Here is a 19,023-nt window from a genome sequence, read left to right on the forward strand (position 1 = left end):
CTTTTTGTGGCTCTGTTCTGATAGGTTCATCCAAACCTTCTGGTGGTCAAGTTTTCCCATCTGAAAAATAAGGTGCAACTGATCTGCTACTGTGGAATTCAGGGCAGTATAGAACAAACCTCCACATTGTTGTTCAGAGTTTAAAATCATCTTTGTGGTTATTTTACTTCATGTTGTCCAAGGAGAACTAGTTGATATTGGAATATCTCAGCATAAATGGCATACATGTAAAAATTGTACCTCACAAAAATTAGGCATCTTGACTTCCAGTGGCATTTCGATCGAAGACGGACCAGAGACCACGATTGTGTGTGGCTTTGATCTGTGCTTGCCCTGTCGTAGGGGTCCCCAAAGGACTGAACCATCTGACCCACCCTGTGGCGATGGGGGAACAGGGGGAGACCGCCAGCTGGGTTGAGGGGAGCCGCATCTCCCCTCCCTGGCTTGGTACTTACTCCCCTAGAAGACAGGGAGAAGCGGCAGTTTAATGACTGCCCTGAAGATGGGAACTTTAAGCCAGGACTTTAAGTTTTGTGCTGGAGAGTGGAAGTGGTGAGTGGCATGTAACTGGATAAAAGACTTTGAATACTTTTTTTTTGAAAACCCCAAAAAGCATAAAGAAAGACATTTGGAAGAATGGTAGCGGTAAACTGAGAATAAGAGGAAAATATAAGGTAAAGGAAAAACCAGAAATAAAACAATTATATGAAATTAGAGATTAAATTTAGACTAATATAGAGAATTGGACATTAATTAGGCATTGGATAAAATGCTGGACGTATTTGGAATGGGTAAAATTTAACATTAATACTATGGAAAAGAGAATTAAAAATAAGAGAATTTTGAAAAGAAAGTGATATAGAGCATCACCTAATGGTTAAAGATTTTCCTCTTTTGTTTTAATGGAAAATTACTGGTCACATAAATATTTGAAAGAGACAAAAAATGGAATAAAGATTATTAATACAACAAAAACCCTGAAAGTTTTTTTTTAAAAAAAGGGGGGACTACAGTAAAATATAAAGGAATACAATATTTTGGGACTGCTGGAGGTTGATTGTGACAAGAAAGAGAAAGTGAGAGAAACAGAGACTTTTGGCAAGGACTATAATAGAAAAATTTGACCTTTAATAAAGAAATGGAAGAAATAAAGCAAAAGAATTTAAGTTAGAGCCGAAAACTGTGAGAGATATGTTAAAAGAAAGAATGAAATTGCTGGACACAGTGATTAGTAAAGTAATGGAGTTGTAGCTTGTAGAAGAACAAAGAAAGCCCAGAGACGACAAGTCGGAAGAGGGAAACAACAGCCCAGATAAATATGGAGAACAAGAACCATTGCCAAAGACTATAAAAGGATTTAAAATAGAGACATTGACAACAGGGACAACAAATAAAGGAGATAAGGCTCCCAAGACTAAGAAGAAGAAAAAGGAATTATATAAGAAAAAATCCCAAAAAAGAGAACTGGTAAGGGTGGGAGAAAACATGGCTGACAGGCAGAGGGGAATAAAAATAATACCAGAAGGAAAAAAGAAGAAAGACCGGGGAAACTTAGAAAAGGGGAAGCTGGCTAAAATGAAAACAAATAATAAAGCCAAAAAAATTAGAGATAAGGGTTAGGGATGTTATAAGGGGGCTACCACATGGGAATTTATATTGGTGTTTAGTTTAAAACTTGCTTATAAATATTTTAGGATTGTATAACTACATACACACATACACACACACACACACACAGATATGAATACGAATTGTAAATGAATTATGCTGTTATGAACCCTTTCTTTGGAGGATTAAAAACAGGGGAATGGAAATGAATTAAATAGATAGATGAACTTTGGCAAAGGGGAAAGGAAGAAAAAATATGATTATTAATGATTATAAGTAAGGTGAAGATAAAATGAGATATATTAAGAAATTATCTTAGCAATTTACTGGGGGGATACTTTAAAATACAATTTAAAATATACAGTTGATTATTTAATGGATACTAGAAATGTATAATGAGAGTATTTTATTATGATTAAAGTAGGGGAATGAAAAATACCATGTGGATCCTAAATATACTGACTTTATTTTACTTTTACTCTTTTTAGATTGTTTATTATATATCAGCTTAGAGAAAATTAAGGATAATAATGATGTGTAATATAAAATAAAATAGGTGGTAAGCTGAAAATGGAAATAATAGGGGATAAAGAATTGAAAACCTAAGTGTGGATGAAATGATAATGATATTGAATTAATGAATTGAAATATGAAATGCAAATTTATTTAAAGATGAGTGAAATGGATAATGATATGATGATATTATATAAGATTAATGGAAATGAAAGTTTGACTATGTACAAGTGTTATAATCCGGAATCATGTTGCCCATGTGAAGAGATGTGTAAAGATTAAAAAATAAATAAAAAACTTTCTTAAAAATTAAAAAATAGGCATCTTTTTTATGCTAAATGTCATAGCCAGCATGTGCCCAAGATTATGAGTTTGATCCATGTTTAGTCATGCTTAAAAATTGACCCATTGGTACTCAGTTAGGCTTAAGTTAATGATGTCTTATTACTTTTAGTCTGTCTGTTCTAATATTTATCAAATTTATTCCCTCAGAGTTCCAAAGGAGTTTTAGTGGTTCATAAAAATATAAATCAATTAAAAAGTCAAATTAGAACTAATATAAAGGATATAACAAAAATGAATGATGCAAAAACTCAGCAACCATCAGACTTAATATAATTAATTAGGATTTCATTATATTACCCATTGCTTGTTTTGCCTTCCCAAACCTTTCTGTTTTATTTCCCAAAGGCATCATCACGTACCTCTAGGAAAGGAATTGCTTTTGGAAAACGTTCTAATTCCATGAAGAGGAATCCCAACGCTGCAGTGACCAAGAACGGTTGGCTCTTCAAGCAGGTAAACCACCTGTCCTTCACTACATCAGAAGATACACAATGAGACGAACTAGATTATTATAAAATATGGAACAAATTTTATGAATGGAGGGACATGCAAGGGTGCTCATAGATTTAAAATAAGTAGAGATGTGATTAAAAGGATCATAAAAATAATTGGAAAAATGATACTTTAAAATGTGTATATGTATCTAAATCTACTAATTTTTTTTCTTTATTTCTAACTGTTAAGAGATTGGACAAAAATGTATGTCAAAGAAGAACTACCACGTTCACTGTTTTTAATGTTTATATCTAATAAAATTTATTTTTTTAAACAAGGAAGAAGATATGCATAGTCCAGGGGTGGGATTCAACCGGTGTTACTACCAGTTCAGTGACTACATTTTGCGCGTGCATGCAAAAAAAACCCTAAGTTCTGCTGCCCAGACAGCTGAAAAGCGCTGTGTGAGGGTACACAGTGTTTGAAAAGCCTCTTTTTTCCTGCTTTTTCAACTTCAGCTGTGCTGTGCAAAGCGGCTGAGGTTGAAAAAGCAGGAAATAAAGGTCAGGTAAGAGCCTGGGCGGGTGGGTGGGCCAAAAAGCAGCAAACACAGAACCGGTTCAGTGTCTGCTGCTCTTCAGAGCTACTGGTTTTATAGAGCCGTATATAGAGCCGTGCATAGTCGCTAAGCTGCGAGTACATTTTAAAGGTCCCCAAATCAGTTCCTGATTCTATTGGTAAATTAGATTCCACAATTTTAGGCTGAAATTGTTTTGCAAAATGTTCCATAGCCACGTACATATTTTAAATAGTTATTGGGGGGCTTCTGGGTTCTTTTCTGGACTGTCCAATTTGAGAACACAGCCATAGCTTCATCCCCAGTTTTGGTTCTGTCTTTTTCCAAAGAACATGTAAGTCTATCAAATTTAAGACTCCCTAAATCTACAATTCTCCTTTTTAATTTTCTCCCAATTTTTATTTACTGCTAACATTCCCTAACATTTAAAACTGGATTAAAATATTTTATAAACCCAAAACAAAGAGATCATTTTCAGCATATATTTAAGCATATATTTTCTTAATTCATTGGAGTACAAAAAGGAGGAAGTACAGCACAATCAGATTTGCAAGATTCAGTTATTAGTCAGTAAAAGTAGTTTTAGTCTGCAGGATCCAATCTGGGTCAGTCACTAGAACCAGAAATTTAGTCTTCTGAGTTTTTGGACTCATGCTGGAGCTCATCCTCAAGGAACTTCTCTCTTTCCAAATGGATCAAATCAAGCATTAGACTACCCTTTGAGACATAGAATAAGGGTGCCCCACAGGACAAATGGGCAGCTAATAAGCTCCTAAGAGACATCTATAGAGTGGGCTCATGGTTCTCCATGTTCTCTTCCACTAAAGCTGAACTCTTATGCCTTGGCTAAAGCATCCTTTCCAGCAAAAGTATTCCCCTCCCCCCAATATTTGAGGGACAACTTTGATTGTGTTACACCATAGGGTGCCTCAGCTTCACTGTAGGAAAATGATTCATTGAAATTGGAGAAGTTCCAATTTCTATAGTGGAGAGAGGCCATTCGGTCCACCTACCTATTACAGGAAGGAGGGAATGTTTACGGAAAATTGCACATCACAGACCCCTTATTTCTTCTTTCTCAAGTGTGTGTTTGCTGAGATTGCTTTCTGACTTGTCATTCTGAGACTGGGAACCAAAGTATTCCCTCTCACAGAAAGTAACTTCAGAATGAATCTAGACACTGCTTCCATAGCACCTGGGCAGGAGATATTCTATTCTAGAAGATGGGTCTTCATGGTAAATCCAGCATACCAGTTCTTACTACCTAGCAATTTTATTACTTTGTCTGACCTTAGCCTGTCATGCCATTTTCTCACAGGATGTTTTTTTCAATTTATGCGGTATGTAGTATCCAGATTATGACATTTATTTTGCTTTCAACAACTCTTTACAGGCCAGCTCTGGAGTCAAGCAGTGGAATAAGCGTTGGTTTGTATTGGTGGATCGCTGCCTTTTTTACTACAAAGGTATGAGGAAATTCAAGTTTAAAATTAAATATTAAAATTACATTTAATTATATATTAAAATATAAAAGTATAAGGAAACTCCCAGATGCCAAACATAGTTTGAAAGCAATGGCAGGAATGTATGCATTCATTTTCTGTATATCTTATCAAACTAGAGTTTCACCTTCACACCTGGTACTATTGAGGAACAGTATTGCTATTACAGGAGAGACTGATTTATTTTTTATCTGTAAGGGATGCAATATTTTCATGGTTTAGGAGAGATAGGAAAAGCAATATTTCTTCACAGCAAAATATATACTTGAGAAATGCCATTCTAGACCATGAAATGTGATAATTGCTGCCAACTGGATGGTTGTAAAGGACACAAACCCATTTCTTTGATGGTAATTACAGAGCCTGCAGTTGTATGATAAAATATTACTGGATAACCCATGAGCCATTGAGACACTGTTTCAGAGATATTTGCTTGCTTAAGCAAAAAAAAAAAAAATAGTATGAACGTGGGTGGACAAAAAGGCAGTGGAGCAGGAGCAAGTTCCAACTTCCCGCCAGCTTCCCATTGACTTTACATGTGGGAAGGTAGCCAGGAGCATTGGAAGTTATGATAGTATGACCGCGGCGATGCAACAACTACAGGGCAGCATGGTGACACTGCAGTGGCCACAACTTTGCAATTGCAAGTGGTATGAAGATCCTTGAAATTTTAGTCCCACAATGGGCCTGGATCTTTGGATTCATTCTTTAAATTAGCTCATTGGAGGTATCTTGATTTAAAAAAAATAGTTCCCTATGAGGCATGCTCTCTGCCAATTGTGGATTACAAATAGACAGACAGGAGAGTTGATGTATAAGTGAAAAGTGTAGAAGTGTTACTGAATTTATGTCTCAGCTGGCTGGCTATTACCTAGCTGGCCACTATGAGGATAGAATGCTGGATGAGATGGTCCTTTTGATCCGCTGTAGCAGGATTCTTCTGTTTTTGTAATATTATTTTGTAATAATGTACTGTTAACTCTTTCTGGCCAAACAATATACCAATAGTTTTCCAGCAATACATAGGAAGAATTTCTCAGATGAGCGATGACCCTTCCTTTCCTTTTCTTCCTTCCTTCCTTCCTTCCTTCCTTCCTTCCTTCCTTCCTTCCTTCCTTCCTTCCTTCCTTCCTTCCTTCCTTCCTTCCTTCCTTCCCCAGCAAGTCCTTAGCTATTTTATCTAGCAATTAATTTTTCATTTTGCAATACAGCTGTTGAATGGCTGAATCCATAAAGTCAAAGGCTCAAAATCCTTGACCTGCTCTTCCAGAAATCTCCTGAATCTTTTCACTCTGCCCTCACCTCCACTTTGAGGGAGCTTAATAATTTAGAATCTGTGCTGCCTTTGTGGCAATTAAATGGTAAAAATATTGTAAAATGAAATAATTTTAATAGTGTCATTTCTTTCTATGTCGTACAGAGGGATGTGGCGAGTAGTTTCAGTCTTTTCTTCTTCTCTTGGGAAGTAAATTGATCTCACAGGAGATAAGCAAAATAAAAAAATACTGTTTAAATTTTAAATACAATATTCAAAATAAAAACATTCAGTTTTGAAGAAGATAAATGCTACCTGATTAAAAAGAAAAATATAAAAGGATTGTGATGCTTGGAGCCAGCTACAAAAGGATTCTAGTCTGCTGAGAATAGGTGTTTCTCTTGCAGAGTCTCAATTTACTACCGAGCTCAAGGAAGTTATAAATACAGACAATAACTTCATAGTCTGAAAAATAGGATTAAGGCTGAAATTAGGGAGAATTTCCTCACTAATAATAGATAATTTTGTATGTGCCATGATATTTCTTGTAGTCTAGTAATGTAATTAGTTCTCTAAAACAGATGATTTGAGTATTCCTGTTGTTGCCCCTTCACAAACTTTGGATTGATTGATCGATTATGTGTCATCAAATAGAAATCTAACATTCTCTATAATATCCTGTTAATCGTGCTTGCCTTTAGACTTCCTGGAACGATTAAGATTTGACAGTGAAGAGGCATGCATGACAGTGCAGCGCATATATATTTATTTAATTTATACACAGCTTTCTACTCTGACAAGTACTCCAATGAAGCAGACTCCATGTCAACCACCACCAATGCAACTTGTTTATTTTTCTATACTCTGCCTGCCAAACTGTGAGCCCAGCAATATCAGTATGAATGGCTGTCCTATAATCTTTGGTTCTCACAGACCTGCTGCCTGGGCCTTTTCTCTGGTAGCAGATGGAAAAGATGATGGTCATGAATAATTAACTAGACAGTATTGTGAAGTATAACTGTAATTGATATGCATACAGGGATATGTGAGCACTTGCTGGTCTGAATTGGAGAGAAGAACAAGCATGAATGCATCACGGCAAGGAGGGCATCTTTCATAGGTAGATAAATAGTTAGGCATAGTTTTTCCATCCCACTCCCTGCATAGTGATTGTTTTCAAGTCTTCCTTCCTTCCTTCCTTCCTTCCTTCCTTCCTTCCTTCCTTCCTTCCTTCCTTCCTTCCTTCCTTCCTTCCTTTCTGCAAGGAAATTACCCTATGCCCCTGAATTGTTTCTTAGTTGCAATGGTGATGAAGAAGATGGATGTCCATTTTAACAACTGTTAACTAAGATAAAGGAATATTGTTTAATTCTTCACCCCTCTCTTTTTCTTTCATGCAGATGAGAAGGAGGAAAGCATCTTGGGCAGCATCCCACTTCTCAGTTTTCGAGTGGCAGCTGTCCAGCCATCGGATAACATCAGCAGGAAATATACCTTTAAGGTCAGTAAAAAATGGAAGTGTTCCTAGTATATGAATGTGTAAATAGACTTTGCTGTGCTTGTAGAAATGTATCGTAGGCTAACAGCACTATCTGAACTGGATGCAGTAGACACTTTATTTAGAAGGAAAAACAGCATTTGTATCACACACTTAAAATTGTGTTGGATTCCTAGAGTGTACATTTGTATCTGCATGTGTGATGTCAGTGTACATGTATGAGCTCCTAAATCCTACAAGATTTAGCTCCAAATTCATTCTGTACCCCTTTCACTTGATGGCTATTAATTCCAGTGAGTCTAGATTTAGTTAAATAGATCATATAATGTTTATTGAATAAATTTAGAGTATTGAAAGATCTTGTGGGACAGATTAGAAAATATGTGTTCATTTAGAGATATTTAAAGATTGTTTCATATGCAAAAAAATGCAATATGCTCTTTCTTTTCTATCTCTTCTCCTTATTTTTCTTTTTGTCTATCCACCATTTTTTTCTTAGTTTTTTCTAAGTTAGTATTGCTTTTATGCTGCAAAAAATCTTAATAAAATAAATTTTAACAAATTTCCAGTACACTCAATGAAAATTAATTAGATGTAAGTACTTGCACATCTACATGTTACATATACCACATACTTTTCTCATTGCCATCTCGACCATTGTATTGTTCCCTAACCCCTTTCTAGTCATTGAAATTGCTTGCTCTTCAGATGTTTCAAACCTGTGCTATGTAATATTTGTTCCCTTTTTAATGATGATGAATTGGTTTTGATTAGAAGCAACTGATACATGAGTTTTCTTAGAAAAACTTCCTATATGTCTTCCCACTTGTGGTATATAAAAAAAGAGTTGCATTTAAAAATAGCACAGGGACTCCAAATGTAAAGATGCTTTTCAGGGCAACTTGGCTGATTATGAGTGATAGGAATCCAAGAACTCTTTTTCTGGAACAACTTTTCCCACTAAGTTTTATTGATACTATTGCATTAGACAGGATCTCAGAGATATATATATAATCTTAGAGAAGAGTATCATATTTCCAAATCATATAAAGCTTATGAAGTACATTTTAGAGTTCAGTAGGAATTATTCTGAAGTAATGTGCCTAGATTTTTAATATCTGTAATATCCACGTTGAAGGAAATGAAAGTACAGTATTGATCTTCTCTAAACTTCAGTATTGATGACAAAATAGCCAGAATTTATATTCTGTTCTTTTGTTTATTAATAATTATTGTGCTCTCATTAATTCATGTTCAGAAAAAAAAATGTAATGGTATAATAGACTATTCACATAGATAATCAACATGTACGGGACAGGTAGCTCTAGAAATTTAATTTTTGACTTCATCCTACAGTTTATAGAACTTTTATTTTACATCATATCCTATTGGTGTAATATTTGAACCTACATTTCCCCCTAGCATTCTGACACAACTATCTGAGGGTTCTTCCATAGGCTGAGATGCAAGGACTAGTTTTCCTAAGTTCAGTGAAAGCCAAGTTGACCATTCAGTTTAAAGCTCAGAAAGCACTAAGTATGAATCCAGTTCTGCTTCAACAACTCATTCACAGTGACCATCTTTGCTCTTGGCGTGCTTTGCCTGCTGATATTCCTCCCCATTGAATTGCTTATTGGGTGTGGCTGATCTGTTCTCTGTCTTCCCTGTTTTTCTGTGTGAGGATCCCCTGGACAGGAGATCTCTTCTGATTACTGGTCTGCAATACATCACCCAGCCACCAAATAGGTAGTGTTTTCCTTCTGTTTCCAAATGCATGCATGCATGCCAGAAAGGAAAAATGAAGTACCAATGGTAAAAATGATCCTGCATGCTTTATTCACCTGCAATCATTCCCAAAGGAAATTGTGGTGGGGGAAATTTTGAATCCCTTTGTCTAATGAAATACCTAGAAGTATTTTTTAAACCATGGAGAATACTGGAAACACAGAACTATGTAAGCAAATCCCACTGAGGATATAGATCTTGAAGTCATTACTGTTATATGACTTGTACATAAATAAATGTTCATGTTATGGGTTTCACTCAATGATTTGTGAAAGATAATATCTAGCTCAACAAAGTGAAAGTCAGGAAGGCATGTAGTAGTTAGTCAATGAGTGGCAATTAATTGTGAAATAAAACTGATGGGTAAATATAAACAAAAACTAAATTATGCTATTCATTCTCTACTATGAATATGTAATGTACATAATAAAATATGTAATATATGAGCCCAATTGTGTGTGTGTTATATTGATTAGTAAGTTTCATTAAAACATCTGGATTTTTAAAAAATCAGGATAATTGAAACAAGCACACTATAAATGAACTGGTTATATTCAGACAAAGAATTTGAACTTAGCTAATTCAAAAAATACTTTGATCTGGATTTGTTAGCCACATAGGATTGTTTTAAACCAAATGTGGTTGCCTCTACTGGTATTCTTTATATGCATGCCTAGTCTTTTTATCCTAGTCTTCTGTGGTATAACTGTGGTATTAGCTCATGAGCACATTTTATTTAGGTTCAAAACATCCACATAGCAAATTACAAATATAATCTAAAAGTTGGCAGTTTCAAAAATAATCTTTCCTTTGAGGGTTTTTTAATCTGAAAATCTTCAGCTTTTACATATCAAAAGTCAGGAATGAAGTACTTAAAAGTCTCTCTGTGTGATTTCCTAGACTCTTGTTACATTTTAACCTGATGAAGAAATGGTTCGTGCTGGGGAAAGTAAACAGAATAGCATGCACTGCACAGCTGAGAGCAGTCAGATTTTGTCTATGTCCCAAATGCTGAGATAGCATTGTTAGGGAAGATTCAGTACTCCCTTCAGTGATTTCTTTAAGTCAACAACTATGCCTGTTGTGAAATTGCAATCTTATTAAAAGTCTGCAAGGAAATGGAATTGAATACTTCTCTGTGGAGAATTCTTAGCATTGACATTCAAAGATCACTCTACCACTACTTAATCTATCCCTCCTTAATTTTTCCATCTGCTAAGAAAAAAGATGGCAGAAATGATGGGATAACGTTGAAGTGTTACAGGTGGAAGATCACTCTATCTGAAATGCTGTGAATGAAGATGTTTAGAAAAATAAGGACATTTGAGAGATCTTTCTTCCTTGTTTGTGTTAGGAAGAGATATTGAATGTCTCGGAACTATTCCCAAAGCAGTAAGTTTATATTATCTAAAGTTTAATGTTGGCCGGTTTATGTTAAATCTCTCATTCTTTTAATTCAGATCAATAAGTTATCATAAGCCATTTCACAGTAGGTTTTGTTCTCCCTACCATAAAAATGATTTTCAAGGAGTTTAGCAAAGGCAATCTGAGTTGAACCAGTATTTTGCATGCTTTTCACTTACACTTTTTTGACCTATGCATATCCTGCAAGGGGAATGGAGAGCCAGAGGTGATATCTTTGTGTTGGAATAAGCAGAGTTGGTTTGTGCTAAATTTTAAAGAGGATAATCTTCCTTTGAAACGATGGTCAGGATTACTCTTATGTTTGAAAGCACTGTCTATTTCAACAAATCCAAAAATAGTTTAAAGATAACAGCTGACAGTCATGAAATAAAATTTTGGTGAAATTATACTGTTCCTAAGGGAAAGAAAACAAAATTACTCTCTGGACACTGACTGGGATCTTTTTTTCTCCCTTTCTCCCTTTCTATTCTTTGTTTCTGCAGGTAACTGTATGTTGGATGGAAGAGATGCCACAAAATCACAAGAAGTCATTCTCTCCTCAGGCTGAACATGCTGGCATCCGGACCTATTTCTTCAGTGCTGAGAACAATGAGGAACAAGAATCCTGGATTCAAGCCATGGGCGAGGCTGCCCGGGTTCAAATCCCACCTACTCAAAGGTCAGTTGTTCAAAAGATGGGTGGCTGTGGTTTAGAACTGGTTGTGGACATTTCACTGTGCTGAACACGCTATATAAGGGTGTTATATATATTGCTAAGTTCAGTTTTAGATGAACTTGGAAGATGCTAGTAGTATGGCTAGTAAAATACTAACAAACGCATTGTCTCATATGGCATCATTCTATAGCCGTAAGATTATTTCTTCAGTGGGATTAGAATAATTGCTTTAAGACAATGTGAAACTGGTAGGTTCGTGAGAAAGTTCAATCAGTAATAACTTAAACTGTTATATCAGATCTGCAAGAGGATGGTCAGAACACACAGTAAACTAGAATCCCTTGTTTAGGATATGCTAATCCTAAACTATGGCAATGAATGCTCTTATGCATTCTTCTTAGGCATGAAAAGACTGACTGTGAGAACATTCCTCCTAGCAAAAATCATCATCATCATCACCAGCGCAGTATCCTTACCAGGGAGCTTGCCAAAGCTGAGTTGGAAGCAAAGACCAGAGGAGAAGGTGATGGACGTGGTTCTGAGAAGATTGAAAGAAAACCGGAGCGTGTTCCAAATAAGAAAGAGGCACTGGTGAAAACCAATGGCATTGCCAGTCAAGATACGCCCTCAGAGCCTGGAAGCCCTTATCCAGAAGCAACTCGTGTGCCATCTGGAGTGGAGAGAACCCCACAACCAAATGGTTGGCAGTATTCATCTCCAACTCGTCCCGGCAGCATGGCTTTTCCACAGCATGATGGGGATACTGTTATCTCTCGTCGGAGCTTCGCACCTCGCACTAATCCAGAAAAGATTGCTCAGAGAAAAAGCTCCATGACCCAGTTGCAACAGTGGGTCAATTTGCGCCGTGGAGTTCCCCCACCTGAAGATCTCCATAGGTGAGTTGTTTAAACAATCAAGATACAAAGCATAGCACAGATTAAAAAATTTATCTTACTAATACTGAAAAAAAGAATCTATACTGTAGATTTATTGTAGATTTTAGGTCCTGAAATATGTTATATCTTATACTGTACTTAGTACCACTCCCACTTCCCCAAATAATTGTCCATGACCTTAATACATGAGGCTGTAACAATTTCAGTTTCTTTTCTGACAAAAAACCCCCCTTCATCATCTTCTCTGGGTGCCTTGGAATACGTTATTTTAAAAATTTACAGTTGGTTTATATTTAGTGCTCTTGCACCCAGAAGAACAGAAAAAATATTTGGCAAGCAGGTGACCATATTCAGCTTATTTACCAAGTGTTCCTGATCATGGAATGAAGTAATTGTTTTTATTTTATTTTTTTAAAAATCAACTGTTTATCAACTGCTGCTCTTCGAAAGTTTTCAGATTACCCTGTAGGAATAAACACAGTCCAACAATATAAATACCCAGTGAGAGAAAATAAATACTAGCAAAAAAGTACAAAGAGATGAATATCTTTCCACTGTTAAGTTTACTTTTTGACATATGGACAATGAACTTTACTGATTTGGGGCAATTCAGTGATCCAAATCTATAAGTCACAGTTTTAGCATAAGTACCAAAGCAGCTTTTATCCTAATTGAACCTTGCAAAGATCAACTTTTACATGTTATTTATCAAAAACTGGCACATGTATGTATACTCTGCTACTCAAGGAGGTAGCTCACACACAGGAGAGGAAATGAGGAGTGTTTCACAACTTTAATTATAAAGAATAAAAAATTCTGAAACACAAGCAAACAATATAGTGAAACAATTGGAGATAAGAAGTCATCTTTAATGCTTAAAACAAAACTGTAAATTTTGCAGTTTCAGTTTTACACATAGAAATATGCAAAATATATCAGTGCTGTTCAGCAGATGGTAGACTGAGATTAACATAGTTATAGAAAATCCTAAAACCCCAGACCAAATATTTTCCTTTCTTGTTTCTTTTGCAACTTGTAGCCCCAACAGATTCTTCCCAATGTCTCGGAGAGTACCTGATTATTACCCTCCCTATTCACCCCAGTACTCGGAGGATTACCAGTACTATCCACCTGGTGTGCGTCCTGATAGTATATGTTCTATGCCTGCCTATGAACGTGTGAGCCCTCAGTGGGCTGTGGAGGACAAGCGCCACGCCTTCCGCAACAGCAGCTCATTCCAGCTGCGGGATTGGAAAGAACAGCCTGGCTATAGCAGACAAGATATGCCCATCTGGATCCCAGGCCCCACACGGCAGCCAGTGTACTATGATGAAATGGATGCTGCTTCCAGTTCCCTCCGCAGGATGTCCCTTCAGCCTCGTTCGCGATCAGTCCCCCGCTCACCAAGTCAAGGATCCTACAATAGGACCAGAGTCTATTCTCCAGTAAGGTCGCCCAGCGCCCATTTTGAACGAATGCCTTCTCGAAGTGAGGAGATATATGCTGAGCCATCGACTTACATGATGAGACGATCTGTCAGTTCCCCAAAGGTAAAGTTCTTTTGAGGCTTCCCTCCTCCAAATAGCTCAGCCATCTTTCGGTAGATACCCAGCCAAGTGAGGGTGGGAGTGGGGGGATAAGAGATCTTAATAATAGTCCTATCTCTATATTTTATTTATTCTTTATGCCACATAGTGGAGACAACTGGGGAGGGAAGATGTTGCTGAACGTGAAGGAGATTTATTGATCAGTCAAGTCAAGACACAACTGATTAAGAATTGGAGTATCGGCAGGAATGAGCAGTGTCATATCTAAACAATGCTTACAGAAGCTGATCTTAAATAACATTCCCTATTATAAACTGATTATTTCTCAATCTCAGATATGTTAAGACTATATTAAAGCAGAGGTGGGCAACTATGATTCTTTGATGACTTGTGGTTGGCTCAGGAATTCTGGTAGTTGAAGTCCATAGGTCATAAAAGGACCATAGTCCCTGTTCTAGACAGTCAGAAGCAGGAGCATTTCATCCTGCAAATCCTCTAGCACCATCTGTTCTTAATTATGCTTAACTCAGAAATAAATATAAAAGATCTGAGCTGAGCCCTAATTCAAACTAAATATATGGTATAAAGCTCCAGCAGCCGAAATGTGATGCCAAGGTGGCAATGTTAGCTGAATTGAGAGGCTAGTAGATTAGACAGGTTTTTGAACTGAGACTTGAAGTGTTCATCTTTATGGCTACACCCTATAGCTTGATCAGTGTGATTTTCAGAACAAATTAGAGAGTGTCAATGGAAGAGGAGAGGGAATCATCCCAGGAACAAAGTAATATTACAATGCAGATTTCAAAGTAGCTCTGCTTATGAAACCAACCTTTTGTCTTGTGTCCAGACTTCAGTTTCAAGGAGTTTCTATAACCACTTTAGTTAATGGCCTTTGATATTTTTTTCTTCCAGCAGGAAGGTCATTGTTATTACTAGATTATTAACATAAGGAAAATATATCTCACACACATTCCTTTTGTTTGCCCAGTATGATTACCTTGGTGATAGAAAGCCTGTTCCTGCAGGAATGTTTCCTTTCAACTATCCAGCATCCCCTACAGTCCATGATAAAATGGTAAGCCACAATATTATCCCATTCTTTCACTAGTGAAGGTGTTTTTCTTTCCTAAAGCTATCATTTAATTCAGAAGTAGGAATAATTGCCTTAGCAGTGAAGTTCATTAGGGTTGGTTATGAACCTAGCCTGGAGGCACCATGACTATGTGAACAGGTGGAAAATTTTAATCATTAGCCTGATGATGATTGGTTGATCATAGTTTGTATGCGTTTTTGAAGAGCAAAGGCAGAAATGAGTGTGTGATTTTTAGAGAAAGAAAAAAAAAACATGCATATACTCATTCATTGAGCTGAAACCAGTGTTTATTAACATTACCACCCAGGAAGAGTTGCAAGAAGAGATAGAATGCAAAGTCCAATATGTATAGAGAGAGTGAAGATGACTTTGATGGTGATACCCAAACTTTTCTTCCCAAAGAGACCAGGGGCAAAACATTGTCAAAGTCCAGAACATCTATATAACATTTGGAAAGGCACAAACACCTCCCTAATTCACAAGTGTAAGAGAAAGGAGGAAGTGCAGTATAACTTGCATATCTCCATCAAGATTATCTTCCATACTTTAGGGAGGAATGGACCACCTGTTTAACAACTTAGTTATTGTATCATTTCTTGCTTCTACCTCAAAGTGGAGGAAAATTTGCAATTAAGTCACAGATTGCATAGCAAGCTTTTTGCATGTTGAAGATAACAGCTCCACCAACAGTGAGCTGTTTATTCTTGTTGCTCACTTCAACCAAGCATTTGCCTTGCCTTCAGAGTTGGTCCACTTCTATGGGTTATCTCTAGGTGGAAAAATACTGCTTAATTCCCTGTAACAAGCAGAACCTTCCCAATGGCTGAACACCCATAAATCTTCTGGTATTGTATATGGGATACCATTCTGAAATTGATGGTATCCCAAAGAATTGGTAATGCAAAAACTGAGGAGGTCTGATCCTCTTTAATTCTCTATTGTCATTCTCTGCATCACAAAAATAATTAGAGAGTCAAAAACTGCAATGGAAAAATACATGATAAAATCTCTGTTTCCCCTTGTTGGCTATTTTTATATGCTGTTTTCCTTGGTCATTCTAATTCTCTCTTTGTTTGATTATTCCACTGCGGGGGAGGATCCATGTGGTGGGGGCAACAAACACTGTGAATGGGACTCTGCCAAATGAAAGTGCCAACTTCATTGCTCCATGCTACGTTCTTTGACCCTACCTGACACCTGACAGCAGCCAGTAAATTCTGGACTGGATTTAAGGTGCCCTGTGGAACAAACTCTAGATGCACGCTTGTTGCACGCAGCTTCTTCCCTCACTACCCCTGCTTTTTCACCAGCTATGCACAAAAGTAGATGCATGCGGCTGAACTAAAAATGCAGTGAGATGAGTTTGATATCACTAAGCGGGTCAGGAACATTCTTTCTGATAACAGATGCTCTGTTTCCAACCTCAGCCTCCCACCCCACCCAACAAGGGCCATATTCTTGTACTGTCTCTGAAGCTGCATGATCGCAGTGGATTGTACAGAAGCATGTTGTGATGGAGCCACACACTTCTACCCCTTTTGTCCAGTTGATCTGGGCATGATGGGTCAGTTCAGAGTTCATCATATGTAAACACCATTGTACCTGCTGAGCAAAAAACAGAGGAAAGAAACATTTCAACACAGCCCTTTGTTTTCAAGGTAACTTCTCATGTTTTACAGGGGAAAGTGTTGAGTGCTATCTGCAAATATGTTGATCTTGGCAGCAAATGTAGCCTCAACAGCAAGAGCAGAGGAATCGCTCTTGAGGTCCTGAATTCAATAAACAACACATGTGGACTCAGAAAACGGTCTTTTACAGGGGAAGGAGTAAGACTTATATTGTGATATAACTTGATCAAATGATATAACTTGATAGCCTGCCAAACTCAGGCTTTATTAAACAAGATAGAATGATCTGGATTAGATTAATGTGGTCACTCTGTTAATGCTCAGCCATACAATAAGATGCCAAACAAGGCTTGGGGAGAGAGCACTGATGATAGTTCAGGGCTATCGGGATCTCTGAGAGTCCCTGAAATGAATGTTATATATTTCCTGATCTGAAAAGATTGCTGAACAATTATTATTCACTTATCTTCTCTTTTTAAAAGTGCTTCAGAGTCTGTGAATGTTCCCTTTGCTGTATGGGGAAAGCTCTTTGCCTGTCTCTAGTTTAGCTGCACCTAACTGCTTTTGCTTCTTCTTTGTGTTCGTTGTTTTTGTATGTTTGTGTTTCCATTTTGCCGCATGCCTAATGGCTCCTGATAGGATGAACTTTTAGACCTTCAGTTGCAAAGAAACCTAGAGTATTTGGACCAACAGGTAGGCTAAGCTGGCTGTGTTTCCCCTCTCACCACTTCACTACTCCCCACACATTCAACCTTGGCTCTGCCAAACCCATCTTCCTCCAGTCCTGTTGTCAGGCCTGTGTCATCCTCCCTTTCCTGCACCTCCTTCCCTTTCCCAAAAAAATCTCTTGATGCTTGTGCTAGCACTACTGGTTCTCAGTTTGTGTTAGCGTTCCTTGTGGGAGGGCAATGCCCAGAGATGGGTGGCACAAAAATCCAATAAATACATATATAAAAATAAGTAAATGTTATATTTGGGGGATCTAAAAAAAAGAAATACATTGCTTGTCTAGAGATCTGTAGATTTCATATGCTAGAAGGTGTGTTTCTCTAATGCATTCCTAACTACAGAATGTTTACATAATATTCTGACTAGATTTTCTAGCAGAATTCTGCTGAAATATTCACATGGGTGGAGGAATGTGGTGTTCTTGGCAAATATTTAGTTGGGAGGTAGCCAAAGGGTGTACGTGATTGTTGTGCCTTCCCTTGCATAATCATCTTTCAAAGGAAGACATTATGAGGAGTGCCTCTCACTAAATATTTTTAAAAATATTACTAAGAGGGCATCTTGTCCTCAAGAAGTTGTTGCGGAATTTCTCTTTTCCCCTACAAATTTTTTTTAAAATCATCCCCTCAGTTTCTCTGCTCATAAATCCGGTGAAGAATTTCAAAAAAGCCATTTGTATACACCACAGACATTTCTTTGAAATGTTTTTCTCCTTTGAATGAAATGTTGAAAGCCAATTCTTTTTCAGCTGAACTGGTAAAAAAAATGTAGGAAAATTTCTTATTGCTTTCTACTTTTATTTTTCATTTGACCTATATATGGATACATTCCTCTTCCCCTCAGAAGATTGGCTTTGTAAAATTCATTATTGTCCTGGGGCACTATTGACCTTCCCACCAAGCCCAAAAGGCAGGTGTTTGTTTTGATTACCTTACCTACAAACTTGCCTGCAGGAGGTGTGTTTAATGGCAGGGTTTGCCCCAAGTGTCCTAGTGCTTCCAGTTTAGGACCTGTGGAAGAAAGAAATGGTAGATGAATACCTAACCCAGTCATTACTAGGGGGTCCTTGGTGCTCTCTGAGCTTGGTTTTCTTGCAGACATTTCATGACTAAACTGTGTAACATCATCAATGCAGTGATTATATTATATAGTTTGATAATGAAATATTTGCAAGAAAACTACAAAACTCAGAGAGTACCAAGGACCTCACAGTTCAACCCTGAGCTACAAATATCCCCTTCTGTTGTTACAGTCACTAGTGTCCTTGCTAGTGGGTGAATGAAATCTAGCACTGGCTGTACTTTAAATGGTTTCTCTCTGATGAGAATAGCAATGGAAGCTAGTTAGAGTCCTCACTCGTGCAGCTCAACAAGTATTTCCTGAATCCCTGTTTCTTGAAGCAGTTTATATGTTTCGCAGACTCAGGTGGTAAACTTTCTTTAGATTGTACTGCAATAGGTAAGGAAATTCACCTGAAGTCTGAAAGAATATTTATTTGGGAAATCCTGCACCATCTTAGCACTCTGAACTAC

The 19,023-nt window shown here is 37.2% G+C and overlaps 1 protein-coding gene across 12 annotated transcripts in view; it reads left to right on the forward strand.

Annotated features, from left to right (window-relative positions):
• Positions 1-19,023, forward strand: part of PLEKHA6 (pleckstrin homology domain containing A6) — a 193,093-nt gene that overhangs the window by 130,992 nt on the left and 43,078 nt on the right. For 9 of the 12 annotated variants that reach the window (XM_087929454.1, XM_087929455.1, XM_087929462.1 and 6 more), the window contains 8 exons: positions 2,812-2,919; positions 4,872-4,944; positions 7,636-7,736; positions 11,426-11,601; positions 12,000-12,494; positions 13,534-14,044; positions 15,030-15,116; positions 17,402-17,455. In XM_087929454.1, the coding sequence (XP_087785580.1) occupies positions 2,812-2,919; positions 4,872-4,944; positions 7,636-7,736; positions 11,426-11,601; positions 12,000-12,494; positions 13,534-14,044; positions 15,030-15,116; positions 17,402-17,455 (1,605 nt within the window). The remainder of the gene's footprint in view (positions 1-2,811; positions 2,920-4,871; positions 4,945-7,635; positions 7,737-11,425; positions 11,602-11,999; positions 12,495-13,533; positions 14,045-15,029; positions 15,117-17,401; positions 17,456-19,023) is intronic. The other 3 variants (XM_087929456.1, XM_087929459.1, XM_087929466.1) reach the window with 1 other exon arrangement.

This window comes from Pseudonaja textilis, chromosome 3 (assembly GCF_049901715.1).
Source record: "Pseudonaja textilis isolate UNSWEBS1 chromosome 3, rPseTex1.2, whole genome shotgun sequence".
NCBI classification, from domain to species: domain Eukaryota; kingdom Metazoa; phylum Chordata; class Lepidosauria; order Squamata; family Elapidae; genus Pseudonaja; species Pseudonaja textilis.